The sequence below is a fragment of the Pezoporus occidentalis genome, unplaced genomic scaffold (genome assembly GCF_034315485.1).
Source record: "Pezoporus occidentalis ecotype Australia unplaced genomic scaffold, CSIRO_AGI_Poc_V1 ctg148, whole genome shotgun sequence".
NCBI classification, from domain to species: domain Eukaryota; kingdom Metazoa; phylum Chordata; class Aves; order Psittaciformes; family Psittacidae; genus Pezoporus; species Pezoporus occidentalis.
This window is the reverse complement of record NW_026913295.1, coordinates 1369324-1390143: the sequence shown is the minus strand read 5'-3', so window position 1 is coordinate 1390143 and position 20820 is coordinate 1369324. Positions and strand designations below refer to the sequence as shown.

General features: G+C 50.0%; 2 protein-coding genes across 2 annotated transcripts in view; one reads left to right on the top strand and one right to left on the bottom strand.

Annotated features, from left to right (window-relative positions):
• The window catches only part of SHISA6 (shisa family member 6), a 542762-nt gene that overhangs the window by 166668 nt on the left and 355274 nt on the right, over nt 1–20820 (bottom strand). The window lies entirely within an intron of this gene.
• DNAH9 (dynein axonemal heavy chain 9) overlaps nt 1–20820 on the top strand; it is a 165746-nt gene that overhangs the window by 40084 nt on the left and 104842 nt on the right. The window contains exons 31-39 of the mRNA XM_062610562.1: nt 2224–2351; nt 2815–2923; nt 3564–3711; nt 5140–5314; nt 9304–9477; nt 10172–10379; nt 14749–14914; nt 15706–15808; nt 17360–17599. Of these exons, the coding sequence (XP_062466546.1) occupies nt 2224–2351; nt 2815–2923; nt 3564–3711; nt 5140–5314; nt 9304–9477; nt 10172–10379; nt 14749–14914; nt 15706–15808; nt 17360–17599 (1451 nt within the window). The remainder of the gene's footprint in view (nt 1–2223; nt 2352–2814; nt 2924–3563; nt 3712–5139; nt 5315–9303; nt 9478–10171; nt 10380–14748; nt 14915–15705; nt 15809–17359; nt 17600–20820) is intronic.

The window sequence follows — 20820 nt, the reverse complement described above, 5'->3', positions numbered from 1 at the left end:
GGTTGCATATAAGGCAGAAGCTCTTCCCTGTGAGGGTGCTGAGGCGCTGGCACAGGGTGCCCAGAGAAGCTGTGGCTGCCCCATCCCTGGCAGTGTTCAAGGGCAGGTTGGACACAGGGGCTTGGAGCAAGCTGCTCTAGTGGAAGGTGTCCCTGCCCGTGGCAGGGGTTGGAACTGGATGAGCTTTAAGGTCCCTTCAACACAAACCAGGCTGGGATTTGATGATTCTGTCCTGTCACCATTACTATCAGCACTTACCAGTGTCCATTAATATCAGCACTTACCAGTTCCTGAATGGGCAAGCAGTTTTTTTGGGGTTGGCTGCACTGGTGATGGAAGAAAGTTCCCTTTTGCTCTATGGTGTGCACTGGGGTCCCCCAGAACGTGCCATCCCCAAGTTTCTGTACCTGGTAGCACACCTGCAGAAGTGGTGTTTTTCTACTGCCCAATCTCTAGCACACCAGCATTTGCCAGTCTGTTGATCCTGATTGCTCCTGAGGAAAATCAGATGGGCATTAAAAACCTGCTGAAAGGTTACAAAATCTGGAGTGGAAAGGCTCACTTGTGACTAATGGGTAAAGGCAGCTTCGATTTCCGCGTGCGGCTGCTTTGGAGGTGTGGGAGGTAAGGGAAGATGTTGCCATAAATCATCCTTGGCCAGAAGCCTGCCAGGAGATGAGCTGCCACCCACCAGCCCTGGCCCCTGCTGGAGACCTCTCCTGACCTCCTGCTTTGCTCCAGTGCCAGGGTTAATGTCTTTTGAATTGTAATTAGGGACCCTAAATCAAAGTGACAAGCGGGAGGTGGGGGATAGAGCCTGAGCTCTGCGCAGTGGCTGCAGGTCAGGGCCGCTGGTGGGACTGAGCAGCAGGAGGGATATCCTACAAGTTGTCCAGTGGTTTCTAGCCAAAACATTCAAGGGAGCTTATGGAGCTCCAGGCTGAGGTCTCGAGGCGGATATTTTCTGCATGAACCATTCCTGAATAGGTTGTTTCTTGTCAAAAATCAGCAAGGCAATCATCACCCCAGCCTAACGGGAGATGATGTGTCCCCTCCTGGATCAGCCCCTTCTTTTCCTCCTCTTTCATCCTGTCACTCCTTTCGTTATCAGCAGTTGAAAGGGTTATACATGTTAGGTGGTAAAAGGTCCCACAAGGGAATCCTGAAAGTGTTCTTTGTAGAAGTCAGCCCTTCTTTTAAATCCCAAGACCTCCCTGTGGTGTGGATGCACAGTTTTCTGTTGCTGCCGTGGTGTATATGAGGCAGCCATTGATGCTTTGAGCCAGCAGCTATTTCTGATGCTAATGATGTTGGAGCAGCTTCCAAGGCATGTACCCTATGTGTCAGGAGCTGAATCAAGGCAGAGCCAGTGAAATGTGATGGGTTTTTTTGGCCCCTCTCTGAATGGGATACGTGCTTCAGATAAACTGTTCTGCATTTGTTGTGCTTGGTCTTAAGTCATAGAATTCCAGTAGCTGTTCCTGACCTGGATCCCAAAGAAATAGCTTGTCCTGAAGAGAAAAAAAAGGTGTGTTTGTCACAATTCACCAAAAGAGGCTTTTTTTTGTAACATTTGCCTGTTGTTTTGTCATGAGGAGCAGCATCTCCCCAGGCATTCACAGGGAGAGGAGAGCGATAGTTTTGTGGAGTTTGCATTTGCTCTGCAGTGCTGCTGCTCTATTCCCAGCCTTCCTGCTCTTCTTAACGTTCATTATTTACTCCCCTTGAGACACTGTATCCTCTCTGTCTCCTTGATTTTACTGACAGTTTGTTCTGTCATTCAGTGTCATCTTGTGCTTGTTCTCCCCTCAATCTCTGTAAAGCCATGGTCCAGCGTTTAATGCATCTTGATTTCCCTGATACCCTTGCAGCCACAGAAAACCACATAGAAATTTCCAAGGCGTATTCAGGTGGTTTTCTCTGCAGTGTGTAATTCATGCCTCCTTTTGCCTCTGAGTACCTGTTCTTCACTTTCATCATCCCTGATGATTCTTGGTGATAATGAAGCTGTTACATAGGTCTGTGGTAGTTTTCAATGGTCGTAACTGATAATGCTGACCAGACCCAGACTGTGAGATAGTAATAGATAGGTACAGATGTAAAGAGTTTTGAATGCTTAAGAGGAAAACATTAATTAGGATAATTTTTAGTAATCTGCTAGAGAACACTGTTGGAGAGGTTGCAACTTCAATGCTCATCAGCATATTCCTGTCCCACTCCCAGGACTGTTTTCATCCATCATGCGAGAGCTGGCCAACATCACACATGATGGTCCCAAGTGGATGGTACTAGATGGAGATATTGATCCGATGTGGATTGAGTCTCTTAATACTGTGATGGATGATAATAAGGTAATGAATATAAGTCAAAGAGGGGATATTCCTTGATTGTGTGTTGTGATTCAGCCTGGGAGAAATGCAGATGCTGTGATAACACCCCCTAAAATAATGCGATTGTGTTTCTTCAGATAGAACAACCAATAGTGCATAAAGAAAATGGTACACGAAGGAAATAGCTCAAAGCATGTTTTCATTGGAATTCCCCTTTCCTGGGGCGTTAGGCTCATGAGTAACCACAAATGTCCTGCTTGTAACTTTAGGCCCTTTAAAAATAGAGCAGGGTCATAATCCAACACCTTTCTTCCCCACCCTGAGGGAGTGCTGTGGGTCATGGAAGAGAAGGATTGTTCTGTCTGTTAGAAACCACCTGCTGAGCAGCCAAGCTTTTGAATATAAAGTGCTGAATGCTTTTCATTCCTGTTCCTGAGGGAGGAGTTAGTCTGACTCTGTCTGTCTGTCTGTCTGCCACGTGCAGGTGCTGACCCTGGCAAGCAATGAGAGAATCCCTCTGAACCCAACGATGAGGCTGGTCTTTGAGATCAGCCACCTGCGCACAGCCACTCCAGCCACTGTGTCCAGAGCAGGTGAGTCCTGGCCTGAGCTTCACACTGGCGTTTTGCATGGACTAAGTAGGACCCAGTGCCTTTAACCAGTCTTTCGTTGGCCAGCTTGGTCCCTCTTGAAAGTTCCCAGGGTAGGTTCTTGAAGCACATAGACAGGCTGAGGATCCTGACCCCAGATCCATGTGGGAAGCTGTCATCATCTTGGAGATCTGTCCAGAGTGCTCTGACTGTTGATGGGTGACCATGGCTTCAGCGTTGCCGCAGAAGTGGTCCTGTTGTGCAAAGCCCTTTATAGACTGGATGAGGAGAGGGACAGTCTCTATCCGAAAAAGCTCCTGATATTCTGGAGGAGTACATGAAGTATAGGAAAGGGAATGAAGATGTCCCCTAATTGTACATATGAGGCCCAGAGCAGTAACATCACTAAGGCAAGACTGTGTTCTGTATTTGGGGCAGGGTCAAGAAAGGTGTCCTGGTTTCCTGAGTTAGGTCTCTTCACTGTTAATGTTTCCAGCGTGTGTGTGGGGGATAGGTATTGGGACACCAAGGTGTTTTTGATGGGCTTTTATTAGTGTGAAAGTAGCTGAGAAATTCTGCTGGAGAAAAGGAAGAGTTGCTTCTCTGTCCTTACTGTATGTTCTCTCTTACCCTGGGCCTAAAGGCATCCTGTACATCAACCCATCAGACCTGGGCTGGAGTCCCCCAGTGAGCAGCTGGATTGACAGGAGGGAGATCCAGTCTGAGAGAGCCAACCTGACCATTCTGTTTGATAAGTACCTGCCAACTTGCCTGGACACCCTCAGGACAAGGTACCATTGAGGACTAGCTCTGCTGGCAAGGGCAAGGGGACACAGCTGTGCTGTGCTGCACATGGCATGGGTGGCTGGTTTCCTCCTTGCCCCTGAGAGCCCTGAGCATCACTGGTTTAAGTGCAGAGAAACAACAGGCCCTGGGCCTCCTTACCTTGATTTGGCTTCATAGTTGTGCCCACAGGGAAGTTGTTCTTGCTTGTCATTGTGTGAGACAACTCTCCTATACTATGGGGAGGACTGGCCAAAGTAGAGTCCCAACAAACTGAAGTAAGGGATCTTCTGCTATCCTCTGCTTGCTTTCATAGTTATACCTTAATTTAAAAACCCCATAGAATCATAGAATAGTTAGGGTTGGAAAGGACCTTAAGATCATCTGATTCCAACCCCCTTGCCACATACAGGGACACCTCGCACTAAACCATGTCACCCACCTCCATCCAACCTGGCCTTCAACACTGCCAGGATTTTCACAGAGGTTGGAGCATTCACAACTTCTTTGGGCAACCCATTCCAGTGCCTCACCACCTTCACAATAAAGAATTTCTTCCTTATATCTAACCTAAACTTCCCCTGTTTAAGTTTTAACCCATTCCCCCTTGTCCCATTGCTCCACTCCCTGATGAAGTCCCTCTCCATCATCCTTGTAGCCCACTTCAGACACTGGAAGCTGCTCTGAGGTCTCCATGCAGCTTCTCTTCTCCAGGCTGAACAGCCCCAGCTTTCTCAGCCTGTCTCCATATGTGAGGTGCTGTTGAACATGGGAGTTTTCAGCCACAGTGGGAATGTGTCAGAAGCAGCTGCATTAGTGATAGCAGTGGGCTTTTGAAGTAGGAGCTGCTCTCTGAGTGACCAAGCTGGTTACAGCTGTTGGCAGCAGAGTCCATGAGACATCTCCCACTCCATTTGCTAAGCGTTGTGTCAGCCCGTGACAGGCGCAGGATTAGCTGCAGGCAGCCCCGAGCAGGGTGTTTTGGTAGCTTGCTTAATTCAGAAATTGTAGAAGCCACCTCTCCAATAGCTGTCATTACTTTATGGAGGACTTGAGCACTGCTGCAGTATTAGTTTGGAATTCTGTAAGTGAGCCTAAATGAATGTAAAATGGCAAGATGAAAGGTTTTATTTGATGACTCCTCTATTTGACCGCGTTTGAAGTGCTCGTCCGCGCAGGAAATCACAGCCTTTAGCTTCCATTTTACTTCTTTCAAGAGGATCAAAGTTTTAAAATGGTTCAAACTTCTGATCACTGTTATTACGTGTGTACGTGCCGGGGCCAACGGGTCTGCGGGAGGGGAGGGCTGTTCTCTCTGCTGCTGTACCAGGGAGCGAGACACGCACTGCTGACAAGTGAGGTGCCTTGAAAAAGCATTTCCAGCCTTGCCTGCCTGGGTTCTGAATAGCTGTGATGCTGACATTGCCATCCCTTAGGTTTAAGAAGATTATTCCCATTCCTGAGCAGAGTATGGTTCAGATGTTGTGCTACCTCCTGGAATGCCTCCTGACAGAGGAGAACACACCTCCCGACTGTCCCAAGGAGCTCTATGAGCTTTACTTTGTCTTTGCTGCTGTCTGGGCTTTTGGTGGATCAATGTTTCAAGACCAGGTAAGAAGGAAAATGCCACTTCAGCATTTTATGCAAGCCTTTTACATAGTGCTGTTTTCCTGGGGGTCTCATGTAGGTGACCATAAGTTAGAAACCTGAATGCAACAGCTCCTTTTTGTAAAAGACCTCAGGGGAGAAGGGCTGAGGAGTGAAGTGATAAAAGCAGAGAGATGTTTGATTATCATAGAATTCCAGGCTGGTTTGGGCTGGAAAGGACCTTAAGATCATCCAGTTCCAACACCCCACCATCGGCAGGGACACCTTCCACCAGAGCAGGTTGCTCCAAGCCCCTGTGTCCAACCTGGCCTTGAACACTGCCAGGGATGGGGCAGCCACAGCTTCTCTGGGCACTGTGCCAGTGCCTCAGCACCCTCACAGGGAAGAACTGCTTCCTTCTTCCTGTTTCAGTTTGAACTCATCACCCCTTGTCCTGTCACTCCAGTCCCTGATGAAGAGTCCCTCCCCAGCATCCTTGTAGCCCCCTTCAGACACTGGAAGCTGCTCTGAGGTCTCCATGCAGCTTCTCTTCTCCAGGCTGAACAGCCCCAATGTTCTCAGCCTGTCTTTGTATGGAGGTGCTCCAGCCCCGTTATCATCTGTGTGGCCCCAGGTTAATTTATAGAGGCCTGTGGATGTGCATAATGGGATCAAAGTAAGACTGACTTATCAGATGGATCTGTCAATGGAGCAGCCTTCTGTCCCTCTGACTGTGCAGGTAGATGTTGAACCACAAAACCAGTCAGTGCTTTGTCATAGGTTGAGGTTGGTGGCTGTAGGTGCTCAGCTTGAGTTCCCTCTGGCAGCCTGCTGTTTGGAGTCTGTGGCGTGAGCTCCTGGGCTCAGTCAAGCTCTTGGTGGATGGATGCCCACACCCAGGACTGTAGTGCTGCAGGGCGCAATCTAGAGAGCAAGATCTTGGGCCAGGAGGATTAATCAGGCTGTGGTTCACTAGTGGCGTCTCTGATGTTCAAACTACACTCGTGTCTGAGATGCAGAGTCAGACAGGGCAGTACTCTCCATGCTGCTTCCCAGGGTGTCTGTCCTGTGGATTTACTGCTGCTGTCAGGCTCTGAATCCACCAGCTTGCATTAAACAAGGGGGTTGGGGATGGTGGTGGTGGTGGTGGTGATCTCTTGCATTGCAATGTTGTTAGAAGACAGTTTTCTCGAGGTCAGCAGTTGGTACTGCGCATTTTCAGCCCCCTTTCAGGTCCTTGTCCTTAAAACATGGGAGGAGCAGAGACATCTCCAGCCAGGCTGAAACACAGCTGCTTGGTGGGAGCTGTAGCATGTGAACAGCAGCGACCTTGGGAAGGGTATTCTCCAGACTTGCCTGGGAAAAGCAGGGTCAGAGCTGTCTAAGAGCACATGAAGCATGTGAAGACCCAGGTTTTGAGTACCAGGTTTTCAGGAAGTAGCACAGGGCAGTGTGAGTAGCTGCAAAGTCTGCAGGTTGAAATACATTTAGCATCTTCTGGAGCTGCTCACATGTTCTGCCCAGTCCCTGCTGGGAATCTGTTGGGTGGTTGCATCTCCTGGTCAGAGGATACTTTGTCCCCAGGTTTAAAGCATGTAATCCTGACATGTGGGTCTGCTGTGTGACAGGACACTGCTGTTGAGGGCTCAGAGATCTATATCTGCTCTCTAGTGGGCTTGTGTCAAGCTCTGTGTTGTCTGGAAGTGTGTGGGGCTCTCCATGGACCTGACACCAGCAATCCTTTCCCAGCTCAGGTGGAGGCACTGCCCTTCTCAGGGGCTGCTCAAGTGCTCACTGGGGTCTGTGTATTCCCATGTGCTTCAGTGCACCAGCAGCATGTGCTGGACTCCACCTGTGCTTCAGGGTAAGGAGCAGATGTTTTGGGAAGTGATAACAGCAAAGGTCAAGCTCAGCCATCCTGCCTCATGGCTGTTAAATGACCAGTGTAAGACCAGCTTGCTTGGTCCCTGTGGAAGACTTAACCCTGCATTTCCTCTGTGCCAGCTGGGAAATGCTCAGCCTTAGTGGCATCACCACAGGGTGACATAAAGGCAACACAGTGAAGCCTGGGGAGCATTGCTTGTCCTTGCTTCAGCAGTACAAGCTGCTGTCTCATTGTAGGAGCTCACAGCAAGTTGGCTGGAGCACGCTCGTGTAGCAACTGAACCCTGCTCCCTGGGCCACAGCAGAGTCAGTCACAGAGTCACAGGAAGAGCCACGTTGGAAAAGACCTTTAAGATCATCAAATCCAACCATTCCCCAGCACTGCCAAGGCCACCACTAAATCCCTGGCACCTCCGGCTCTGCCTGGCTCCCTGGGGAGGAATGGCACGGACACATGTGCCTGGGATTGTGCTGCAGGGGCACAGCATCTCTCTGGGAGCTTTGTCTTGGAGGCTGGACTCTGCGTTGCTGCTTGTGATGCTCTGTAAATGTCAGGAGTGTGAGCGTGAGGATGCGGCAGCCGGAGCGAGGGGAAGCCTGATGAAAAATGATCCAATATAAAATCTGTTTATTGCTCTCCATTGAAGGTGCCCTTCGTGCTGACCTTTTGCTGCCGAAATGTCAGGAGAAACAGTCTGGAAGGCTTCCTGCTACTCTGTGCTTGTTGGTGGGGAGTGGGGGCCCCTGGATAAAACCAGATGATAGATTTGCTGTTTCCAGCCTCTGAAATTAGCAGAAATCCATATGGGCTTTGTATTAAAGAAGCAGCTTGAGTTCAGCACTGAGCTGGGGCTGGAGCAGCTCCACTGAACTACTTGGCTGGGGGGGGGGCAGCCCCTCACAATGCAGCTGGAGGCAGTTTGCCTCTGTAGGGGTAAAGGCACCCTTGTGAGAAAGCTTTTAGCAGTGCTGCACGTCCCTCCCCACTGCGGGCTGCTCTGCTGCTGGCACCGAGGAGGCAGAGCAACAGAAGGGAGGATAACAGTTATTCTGCTTCTCTGAACAGCACGGGACTGCAAAAGCATGGGTACCAATAATGTGCTTTCTCAAATCCTCTGCTCTCCTGGTGGCTGGTGGCTCAGGAGGCTCTATAGAGGCCACTTGGTTCAGTTCAGCTTCTAATCCACGTTTCCTGTTGGAGGCTGAGCAGTCTATGGGCAAAGTGTTGGTGGCTTGGCAAAGCACATTGAATGGCTATGGGGAGGTGAGACCTGCAGATGCCCCACGGACTGTTAGAACAGCACATTATGTATTTCACAGCCATCTTTCTAACAGCACTTTCCCCCTCTTTCTCCCACCCCTTTCTCCCCAGGCAGGAGTCTGTAGTCCCCACTGTCTGCATGGGAAGGTGCTCAGGCTGAGTGACAGGCCCAGTGTCATACAGGAGACCTGGGGCAGGGGACTAAGCACATTTTGCAAGTCCTGGCCCAGTATTGAGAGCAAAACCGACCCCCCAGCTCTTGAAAAATAATCAGGTGCTCCAAATTCTCCATGGATGGGAAGATAAAATGGGGACAGACAAGGAAGCGCTGATGTGGCAGCACAGAAACACAAAGGGGCAGGCTCCCTCTCTGATGCTTTGGTGCACTGGTGTCTCCAATCTAGCTTTTTCTAAACATTGTGGCCTGAAAAGAGGCCAGAAGACAAAACCTAAATATTAATAGAGGGGTGTGATTTATGAGGAAAGGCTTTAGTATGCGTGCTTTGGCTACCCATGACCACAGATGTAGATGGATGTTGAGTCCTTGTCTGTCAGAAGCAGCAGAATCAATCAAGGGGTCTGTTTAGTCACGGGCACGTATTTCTCTTTTTCAGATTGATCCATCTATCTAATCTCAGACATACCAAGAGTGATCAACACTGAGGATGAATTATTTAGGGGAATAAATAGGAGTGATGAGAAGGAATGAAGAAGATGAAAAATTAGGCTTAATAATAGGGGATAAAATCGTTATGAATGGAATGTGTTTAAGGACTAATCCTGCTCTGGTGGTCTGGGATAGGTAACGTTCTCCAGCACTAGTGAATTTCTCCAGATTAGCATATTTTCTCCACTTACTGTCTTGCAGCTTGTGGACCACAGAGTGGAATTCAGCAAGTGGTGGGTGGCAGAATTCAAGACCATCAAGTTTCCTTCTCAGGGCACAGTCTTTGACTTTTACATCGAGCCAGAAACGAAGAAGTTTGAGCCTTGGTCTAAACTTATTCCCCCGTTTGAATTTGATCCAGAAATGCCATTACAGGTATGTGAACCTCACCTGCATTTGGTCTGGGAGGACTACATGGGTTTTAGTATGTGGGCGTTTCAGTGAAGTGCCATTCAAGCACTTCATAATAAGGATGGCTTCTTTATGAGGTACAACCAAATTACCCAGCTTTTTCTACATGTGAAGATACATCCTCCATCCATCTTCCAAATATGAGTGATGTGCGTGAGGGGCAGGCACAAAGCCACCCAGTGACCCTGGAGCTGGTGTGCCCAGGGTGCAGGATGGGGGAATTTGTCCTTCAGAGAGAAGCAGGATGTGAGACAATGTAGTGACAAAGCCCCTGAGACACCATGTCATCCTTCTGCGTGGCTGAAAATAGATCTGGTTTTGTGATCTGGACACAAAATGAGCCGTTCTGCAGGTAGCGAATTGTGTTTGCCAGCTCTGCTTTACTTGTGTTTTATAAGTGCCACAGTGAGGAGCTGGCTGCTAGAAATTGTTCCCATTTTAGGAAAACATGTGTTTGTGGGGAGATGCAGGTGCTGCTCCGGCAGCGAGCTCTCAAGGTTCCCTCTGTACAGTTTGACTTTAACAGCTCTCTTCCTGCTGCAGTCTAGAAACTGGGGCCGCCTCCCTCATTCCTGGCTCCCCTAATTGGGCTTCTCCCCAGAAGGTGGCTGTGGGCTTGTGGATGGGGGTGCTCATCTGCTCATTCTGCCCCTCTCAGGCTTGCCTGGTGCCCACCACTGAGACAGTCCGTGTGCGGTACTTCATGGACCGGCTCCTGGAGCGCCGGCGCCCGGTGATGCTGGTGGGCAGTGCCGGCACGGGCAAGTCTGTGCTGGTGGGGGACAAGCTGTCCTCACTGGACATGGATGCCTATGTGGTGAAGAAGGTCCCGTTTAACTACTACACCACCTCTGCCATGCTGCAAGGTAAGGAGGTGGCTGAGTCACAGGACTTCTGTCTGTGACTCAGACAGGTAGAATTCCTGGGGTGTCCTTCCCAACAGGAGAAGGCCTGTGGGAGAGCTGCCTCTGTTGTCTATGGGCACTGCATTGACACCCACAGACTCTTAAAACCCACTGTGAAAACCTCAGGTCAGCAGACCCCTGGTTTTGTGGAAGGTGATGTTTTCCATCGTGAGGATTTGAGGGCTGACCACCATGACTCCAGCTCAGGGCTGTGCCAAAGCATGTGCTTAAATCTGCTGCTGTTTTGTATAGCACACAGTACTTGACTTGAGGTGTGTCTTTAAGATGCTTGAATTTAAGCCCATGCTGAATAGGATGAGTCTATTGACTGAGATCTAAACTGTCCTCAGGGTGAAATGACAGGAATTGCATCCCAATTACCAGTGAGGATGGTGCTAATGGATATGCGCAGCCTATAAGCCAGGCCTGCCAGTTCCTGGTGCTGTCTAGTTTCCTGCCACAGCCCATCATGGTCCTGTGGAGTAAGTCCCCCATCCCCAAGGGCACAGGAGTTGCTGCCCCTGTGGGGCTCAGAGCCCCAGGGAATTGCTGCCCCTGGGGAAGTCCATAAGAACATCGCTGATGAGGATTTGACACATCAGTGAAAGATGAAGTTTAAGATCAAGGTAAGGTCACTTCTGTTATGTGTTCTCTTCAGACCTGAAAAGAAAGGAGGGAATTATTGAAAGGTGGTTCATTTTGGAATGTTTTTTTTCACTTTGGGTTGAACTAAAGAGAGAGAAAATAATTTGTTACATGTGTTTATTAACCAGGAATAAACCTCCTTTGTTTTAAGTTGAATGGGTCACTGTGAACCAAGGTGCTGCCTTTATGTAGCTTGGTTTGACCCAAGTATCCTGAAGTTCTTCTACTTCCCCAGCCCCATAGGGGACCACAGAGAAGCTGTGGCTGCCCCATACCTAGTGGTGTTCAAGGCCAGGTTGGACACAGGGGCTCAGAGCAAGCTGCTCTAGTGGAAGGTGTCCCTGCCCGTGGCAGGGGTTGGAGCTGGATGTCCTGTTTGAGCTTAACATTGCCCTCTGGGGCTGACCCACTTCTAGAGAGATGGCAGCCCAGGCTCATCCCATGATGTGTAACCTGGGGCCATGCTGTGGGGCTGCTTTCTGGGCAGGTTTGAAGGGTTTCTGGTCTTGCTGGTGTGCACCCTCCCAGGCTCTGCTGCCCCTCTCCGTCAACCAACGGGATGGTGCCTGTGCCTCTGCCCACAGTGTGAATGCAGATTATTTGGGAATGCAGAAAACTTGGGTAAAATCTCACCTTTGGGCGGGTCCTGCAGCCCTGATTGAGTGGTGTGATGGTTATAACCTGTCTTTCCCCCTCCCAGGCGCCCCTTCTCTTTCTCTCCCTGTGTGGAGTCTCTGAGCTGTCTGTCTGTCCACCCAGCTGCCTGGGTGGTGGAACGTGCCCTCATTTATCTCCATCAGGGCGGGTGAGTGTGTGCAGGTGTTGAGATTGATGCCAGCAGCCCTGGCAGCACGTCCCTGTTTACTCTGGCTGTGAGCGATGGGCTGAGACAGCGACTTTCTTCCTCTGCAGAGGGGAGCAAGTCATCTTGTGAGGGGATGAAGATGTGGCTGTGAGATTTGCATCGGGAAGCATGATTTATACTGCTTGGCCTGGCTCCCCGCTGCTCATTTTTTAGAGTTAATTTGTCCCTTTCTGTGTGGCTTGTCAGTTGGTTTTTCTCCCCAGCAGCACCTCTTTAAATGTGCAAAATATGGATACCAAGCAGGTTTGCATTTCTTTCTTTTTTTCCTTTAAAAAGCTCCTAATTTCCTAGGCAAGGTGGCGGTTGGTGCAGGGATTTGTAAGGTGCAGAGCGCGCGCCCTTCACTGTAAGCACAGGTATGTGGGTCAGATCATCCTCGTGGCTCCCATGGTGACAGCATTGCCATCTGCAGAGGGGTTTTAACCACACTCTGCCCAAGCCTGGGGCCAGCTGGGGGCTTTTCTTTGGTGTTCTGTGACTGAACTGCCCTTTGTGTGGCGTTCGGTGCAGTCCCAGCCCATTGCCCTAGAAGACCTCCAGCCGACTGCTCTCCCTCTTCATGCCCTCTTGGACCTTTGCTTCTCCACCATATGCTTCTCCATCCCTGGCTTCTGTCATTCAGCACCTTCTACTCCAGATCTAACTTGAGAAAACTGCTGTAGATGTTGGGTGGTTTTGATGTTGGGTTTTTTCCCCTCTCGACCAGGACCCAGCAGGCAAGAGGAGCCACACTCCCTTTGAGAGTCCCATTTGCAGTGACTCTTTCAGTGCTGATTTGAGTGTGTCAGGTTCTCAGAGGCCCTTAGTAATACTGTGAGATACAGCTCTGAATTAAAATGCAACTTTCCCAAACATGTCACTTGATCCCCAGTAATTGCATTTCAGTGTGATGAATCTCCTGCATACTTGTTTAACCTCAAAAAGGGCTGATTTTCTATGTTAATGAAGGCCTCATTAAATTGAGATTAAATGCTTATTTGAAACACTTAATTTAACTTGCTACCAGAAACTTCAAATATCGTGGGTTTACGGAAGGGGGAGAGAGGCTCCACCGAGGGAAGATCCATCATTCCCTTCCTGAGCACAATTCCTGCCTTTGTGCAGCAGCGCTCCATGACAAGAAATCAGCTCAGTTTTGAGGAGTGGGAAAGACAAGCTGTCTGCAATGCACTGGAGCAGTGAAAAGTGCTGTGGTCTGAACAAAACGCAGCGTAGAATCATTCCTTAACAGAATTTGCCCATAATCAGGAATGCCTTAAGTGTATGTTTTCACAAGGTGATTTGAATAAGAATTCCCAGTCCCATTTATGTTTGCCAGTCTTCCCTAATGACAAAGAATTGCTCCTTCATGTTCCTCTCTACAGTACCTTAACAGAATCATGGAATGGTTTTGGCTGGAAGGGACCTTAAAGCTCCTCCAGCTCCAACCCCTGCCACAGGCAGGGACACCTTCCACTAGAGCAGCTTGCTCCAAGCCCTGTGTCCAACCTGGCCTTGAACACTGCCAGGGATGGGGCAGCCACAGCTTCTCTGGGCACCCTGTGCCAGTGCCTCAGCACCCTCACAGGGAAGAGCTTCTGCCTTAGATCTAACCTGAACTTCCTCTTTCATTTTGAACCCATCGCCCCTTGTCCTGTCACCTAAAACAGTGTAAATGAAATTCTGCCTCCATCTCCAGGAGAGCACTGAGCCCCGGGGAGTGAGGATGCTCTCCAAGTGAGCGCACAGCAGAAAGCCCATCCCGGGCTCTGGGCAGAGCAGAGCTCTTCTGTTTGCTTTTCCTCTTACTGAGTCAGTAGAGGTTGCTGGAGCTGCGTTCAAGGGGATCAGTAAGCACCAAAGCCCCATGTGCAGCAGTGGGGTGGTTTTTATCAAATAACAGCCCAGCTTTATAAATATTCCCCACATTTTATAATTCAGAGCACCACAGAACCTCAGCCTTGTGCTGAAGGGAATGAAAACCTTCCAAAGCTTTGAAATGAGGAACTTTTATCTCCATGCTTTCTCTTGCTCAAACACGACCCTACTTAAAACTAGGTGGTCATTTGATAACTCCTGTTGGAACTGAGCCTTGTCACGTTACCTGGAGGTTTGGGTGATGCTGGGGATGGGAGCAGGGAACCTGTGGGTATTTGGTACATTTATATAAATAATATTATTTGGTTTGTTCTGAAGATGTGCAGGAATTTACCCCAAAATCACCTACTGCTTTTGTTTACCAGAGGCAAAAAGTGCACTGACAGTCACAAAATCGGCTTTGCTCGTGGGCTTCTGTGCCCAGAGCTCTCCCTGTTCCTCCCCAGTGCCCAGCCACTACTGCCTGTGTCACTGGGGCAGGCAGCAAAGGACGTTCACTGCTCTGCTGTACAGCACAGAATAATACCAGCAAGCAAGATTTAGTTTAAAAAACTTATCCAGAAGGGATTCAAAAGGCTTTTATCTTGCCTGAAAAGCTTTTGTTTGCTCTGAAGTGGATGTGGTTTGGAGCTGTATTGTGTTTGGTTTGCTGTATTGTATTTGGGTTGCTCTGTTTGGTTTGAAAGGAGGAATTGAGAGCGCTCTGATTTGGGTCGAGTCAGACTGAAAAGCTGCCCAAGGGTCCCTGGCAGCTCCACACAGGGCTCTCAGCTGCTCTGTGGCTGCACTTTGGTGACAGCCACCATCCTGAGCTGGTGCTGAGAGCACCTCTTCCTCCTCACAAAGCAATAACCAGCCCAGTTGCCAGCTGGAGGGCTGTGAGGTGAGCCCTGCCTGTCCTGTGCATGGCTCAGGAGGTACAGCACAGCACGGTGCTGAGCTTTGCTCCTCTGCTCCACACAGGGGTGCTTGAGAAGCCTCTGGATAAAAAGGCTGGCAGGAATTACGGCCCTCCAGGCACCAAGAAGCTCGTGTACTTCATCGATGATCTGAACATGCCTGAGGTGGATGCTTACGGGACTGTGCAGCCCCATACACTGATCAGGCAGCACCTGGACTACGGCCACTGGTAGGAAGTTGCTTGGGCTTGGTCATCCAAGAGCTTTTTGTTCATCATCTCTTGGGGATGGGGTTTGAGAGGAAGTCGCATATCCTGGCTCCCTTTCCCACCCTGTGTTTGCCATTGCATCCTGCTGGGCTGGAGCTTGCTGGAGGCTCTGGGTGAGCACTGTGCACCCTCAGGCTTTCCCCTATCCCCAGCAAACAAGCCTGGCTAAGAGGAGCTTTGCTCTGCTCTTGCTGGGGCTCGTGCCTGTGGTCCCAGTGTGCAGCCTGCAAGGGGAGCGTGATGCTCGGCCTCTGTGTGCTGTGATGCTGGGAGCATAGGAAGGCCATGGACTTGGCCTCAGCTGGATGAACCCTGCAGTGAGCACCTAATACTGTTTCCAGTCAGGCAGCAGCAACAGCATTTTCTAGGCAGAGGTAATCTGAAGGGAAACCAGTGACATGTTTTGGAAGGGGGTCAGTGCATGTTACACCATAGCTGGCAGTGCTGTGTTGGATGGGAATATTTGCAGCTATCCCCATAGGGAATACAGGGCAGTTTCCAGTCTCAGCCACATGCATACCTGAGCTTGGCCAAACACTTCTGAGTATGGACACAGTGGAGTAGAGGCAGTGGGTGTCGGGGAAGCCAGGCCATGGGCTGATATGCAGACAAGCCTGTGCCCTGCCTTGAGGAGAAGCACAACTTGACCCCCTGAAGACAAGTGGACGTCGGCGCCTCCTTACCCCAAGGAGAGGCAGTGCCTGTTGCTCACAGGTTGTGGTCACTGCGCTGCTGTTTCCTTCTGCCCAAAGGTACGACAGGACCAAGCTGTCGCTGAAGGAGATCAGGAACGTGCAGTACGTGTCGTGCATGAACCCGACTGCGGGGAGCTTCACCATCAACCCTCGGCTGCAGGTGCATGTCCTAGGGCTTATTTTGGGGTGGGTTATTTAAGCATGAGGCTGGAGGAAACTCAGCACATCACAGAATGGTGTGTGTTGGAAAGGACCTTAAGGTCATCCAGTTCGAACCCCCTGCCATGGGCAGAGATGCCTCACATTAGACCATGTTTCCCAAGGGTCTGTCCAGCCTGGTATCCTGCATATCCTGCTGTCATTTGATCAGCAGAAATGGTGTGGATCTCTGCAGTGACTGTAATTCCTGATGGTGAAGCAACAGACCTTTTCCTTACTTTGTTTTTCCTCACATTCTGCTGCTCAGTCAGTGGAAGAAGCCAGCTGAGAAGTTCCTGGTCAGCTTAACACCTACTTTCAGGACAGTCTCTGGTTCATACAGACCTTCATTTAGCTAACATTTGCCCCTGGAACATAGTGCATAATGCCTTTTGGTTTCTGTCATTTCCTGATGGAGCTGGCAGTATATTCTCATTAAAAAGAGGTGGTGGTGGTGAAACTCAAAGACCTCCCCCCCCGCCAGCCAACCCCAAACCAGTGCAAATGCTGATGGTAACTGAAGTATAGATTTGCTAAGAGATCTTAAACCTCAGGGCTTGATTCTGGGGAGCTGTGAGCCTCAACCTGAGTCATTAGAGCTGGCTTATTGTGTTACTTACCCTTTCTCCAGCCATGAGACAGAGCCTGGTTAGAGGTAGCCTGGCTGTACCCTGTGCCTGCAGATCAAAGCCGCTGAGCAGGACCTGTTGGCTCCCAGGGCAGTCAGCAGCAGAGGGGCAGCGCCCTTCCCAGCAGCATGGCAGGTGTTTGCTGTGCTGTAGGATGCAGCTTGGCACTAGGCAGTAGCGGGGCACACCCTGAGACACAGGTGCCCATGGAAGAGGAGCTGTAACTCAGTGGGGCTGCAGGGACAGATCCTACTCATGGCGCTGTGACTGTTGGGGAGCCTGGATCCTGATCCTCATGGACAAACCTCCTCACCAGATTGAGCCCAGGCTCTGGCTCCTCTTTAACAGGCTGTGGTGTTAAAATGAAGCATCCTCTGGCTGTATGTGGGAATCTTCTCTGTCTGCAAGTTTCACTTCAATAAAGGGGTCTTCTGGGAGGTGACACCTTCCAGGGGCTGTTTCTAACAGAGACAGTGACTGGCTCTCATCAGAGGTCAGTAAGACCTGCAGAGCTCTTCAGTGGGCTGAATTTCCAGCAGAGCAGCTGTGAAATGCTGTTGAAGATCCCTTTGGGGGGTTTGTGCTTTTGAATCCCTGCATCATTCCCAAGCTGAAGGATGTCCCTTGCCAACTGTCCTCTGCTGGACAATCGGAAGAGAGAAATAGGCGTACTGCAAGCTATAGAACCATAGAGCATCCCGGGCTTGGAAGTGACCTCAAAAAATCACCTGGTCCAACCTTGCATGGGGAAGGGATCCCAGATGATGCCATCTAGCGCTGTGTCCAAGCACATCAAGCCTCCAAGGGTGTTCTGCTTGAGAGGTGGTTGGCCATGACGCTGCCCGTGTCCATGTGCTGACCTTCCCATGTCTTCTCTTCCTCAGCGTCACTTCTGTGTCTTTGCGCTCTCCCTCCCTGGCCAGGAGGCCTTGTCCAGGATCTACAGCACCATTTTGATGCAGCACCTGACGAGTGGCGGCTTCCCAGGGGCTGTGCAGAAGTCAGCTCAGCAGCTGCTTACCCTCGCTCTGCGACTGCATCAGAAAGTAGCTGCCACTTTCCTGCCGACAGCCATCAAGTTCCACTATGTTTTCAACCTGCGAGACTTCTCCAATATCTTCCAGGTAAGTGCAGCTGCTGGCACGTGGCTCTTGGAGCTTGTCCCAGTGCTGTGGAGGTCTGTGGACCTGTGTTCCTCTGGCCCAGCTGGCCTGGGTGAGCAAGCACAGTGACATAGCGTGCATGTCCCCCTTGTAAAGGGGGTGACCTTGGCACATTCACTTGCATTCTTCATTAGGGACTGCAGTGATAGGACAAGGGGTGATGGGTTCAAACTGAAACAGGGGAAGTTCAGGCTCTTTCCTGTGAGGTGCTGTGGCACTGGAATGGGTTGCCCAGGGAAGCCGTGAATGCTCCGTTTCTGGCAGTGTTCAAGGCCAGGTTGGATGGAGGCTTGGGTGACATGGTTTAGTGTGAGGTGTCCCTGCCCATGGCAGGGGGTTGGAACTGGATGATCTTAAGGTCCTTTCCAAACCAAACTGTTCTGTGATTCTATGATTCCCTAATTCCTGATTGACTTTGGACAGGTTCCAAAGCATTGGTTTTGAGGAGTATCAGTTAGAAGCTTATTGACTTTCCAGCCTCCTATGGTCAATGGGGAGAGATGGTGATGACTGGTTCCAGAAAGAGGTGCAGGTTTGGGGTGGGTTGAAATGCTCTCTGCCTGTAGGAGCTTTGGCCTCCTGACTTGATGAGGTGCCTGTTGGTGGGGGTGGTGGAGCTGGGCTTGTCTTTGCAAGCCTTAGTTCCACCCTTGGGAATGTGGAGATGAATGGCATGCTCCACCACAGGGAAAGCATTTGATTGCATTGAAGGAGGTGGTGGATACTTTGTGGGCTCCTGGCCCTGAAGATAGGAAAGCAGTAAGTAGTTCAACTGCTCTGCTTAGAGCCAGCACAGCTTGTTGGTCTACACTGGCCCATCCTCTTAGCTTCTTGATAGTCAGGTACCCAACATGTGCATGAAGGATGCCATTTAAATGGTTAATAAAGAAATCCAAACCAGCTTTGACTTAACTGCTGAAACTGAATCACCACTGGAGCCAGTTCCGTACCAAGGGGAAGTAACTCAGCTTTAGCAGCGATTCAATGGTGGAGGTGATTCTTTTTCTCCCAAAGTCTTAGGTTTGAAGCCCGAGCCTTTACTGCTCAGAGAGTAGTTCAGAGTTTAAGGCTGATTGAGAAAGCTGGAGAAAGATCTGAGCAGCCAAATTGAGAGGTTTGAAGCACCAGAACCTGTTGTAAAGCCCCAGGTTGTAATTTGTTGCTGTCCTGATTAATGTCTGTTTTACAAAGTAGGTACTGAAAGTTCGGTGCCTTGTGGTCTGCTCCATCAGACAAGAGCTGTAATAATGACAGGCAATGGGAGATCCAAGAACAGGCTCCTGCAAAAGTTAATAACTCCATTGTGTCAGGAAGGAATCAGACCTGTCGCTTGTGCTCAGCTAAACATGAGCAGCCTTTGACGGTAGATGTGGGTCATGTTAAATCCTGGCTTTAGTTCATCTGCGCTTTGAAAGGCAGAGATTGAGAAAAGCAGCGTTTCAGTGGGAAGCTTTAATTTTAGCTGTGCTCTGCTTGGAAGGTGCTCAGGGTGTGGGATATTAGGAAATGTCCTGCTGGGCCACAGGGTAGGGGCAGTGCCAGGAGCTCAGGTGGCTTTTTGGTGGTCGCGTTGTTGGAGCCTGGCTCCTGGGTCTCACCGTGTTTATTGAAGACACAGTTCAGCTTTTCTTGAAATCCTTCCTTATCTTTCATTATTCATTCTTAGTTATTTCCTTATCTTAAATGTTCCTGGGGGTTTTGGGGTCTCTGGATTTCCTGTTTCTCTCTGCTGGAACACAGTTGAGGGTTCCAGTGGTGTACAAAGGCATGGGCGTCTTGCTGTTGTATCTGCCTGCTCTCTTTTGGTGTCTTGTCCCAGCTGCTTGAACTGTGTTGCTTTGGAGGCTCCCTTGGCTGTAGGGTTGGTGTCTCCTGAGGTGAACCATGTAGTTGTTGTTGACTTGGTAGAACTGTGAGAAATTCCATGTATTCTTGCACAACAATGGTCTCTATTCACCATTCTCACTTGGGTTTTGTCTCTGGACATCACCTTCAGCAGGATGCTGAAGTCCAAGAAATGCCTCAGCATTGTCCTCAGTGCTGCTACCTCTTCTTTGGCATCAGCTGGCCAAGGGCCACAGCATGGAGCTTCAGTTCAGGACCTCACATAGACATAAACTGGTCTCTCCTGTGTGGCAGCAGAGGAATATGTCATTGAACCACCGTGGGGGAATGGTTCCCCAAAGGGCAACACAAGGCTCCAGGGAGGTAGGGACTGGCAGAAGGGCTGTGGGTGAAGAAGGGGGGACCCAAGGGAAGAAGAAAGCCAGCAGTGGGCATTGTTTCTGTGATGAGCACACAAACACATGCAGGTCACTGCTGACCTGGAAACCCAGCTGGGTCTGGATTGCAGGATGCTTCTTCCTGCTAACAAGGAGCTTCAGAGTCTGTGATCATCTTAAACTCCTGAGCTCAAGGGCTGGTTTTGAGCCATTACAGAAAGCTCAGCAAGAACTGGCTGTAATAAACCAGCTCACATTTGGTGTCACATCCCACAGGAAATGTTTAGGTGAGGAAAGGCTGGAAACCACAGTCCAGGAGGGTGGACAAGAAGGGGCTGGAGTAGGATTAGGCAAGATCTGCAGGAATGGCAGCCCTGGTGCCTTGTCCTTGCACTGTATCACTTGCTATTACTGATGTTGCTGGGGCAAGGTCACCCATCAGTCCTAAGAAGCCCTTGGGCTCATCAGAAGGTGTTACCCATTACTTTTCCTCTTGAGCAGGTCCCATTTGCAGCTGTCCAGCACAACTTTACCTTACACTTCTGTGGCATCTTTTCATGCCTCTGGGTCCCACCACGCACTGCAGAGCTAACTCAATTGGTATGCTCCAGGCAATTTCCCCTTGATTAAAGAAGACAGGTCTGTGCAGTGACGGAGATGGGGATTATGCTTTTAGAAACACATCCCCTGCTGGCTCACACTGGAGAAAGCCCTGCTGCTGTCTTTCTTTCCATCTGAAAGGGTTACCATAGTATTATGCTCTAAATTATATCTGTCATCTCTGTAAAATAATAATCACAGGCTCAGCAGGGCTGTATTTTGCTTTTTATTCCCATTTCTAACAAGATTTTCAAGCAGCATGTCACATTAAGATCTGTGGCAGCTGAGGAAGAACAGCCTCTCTCTCTTCCTGACGGCAAGATGATAGCAGTGGCCCCAGCGTGCCTGCCCCATCTGAGC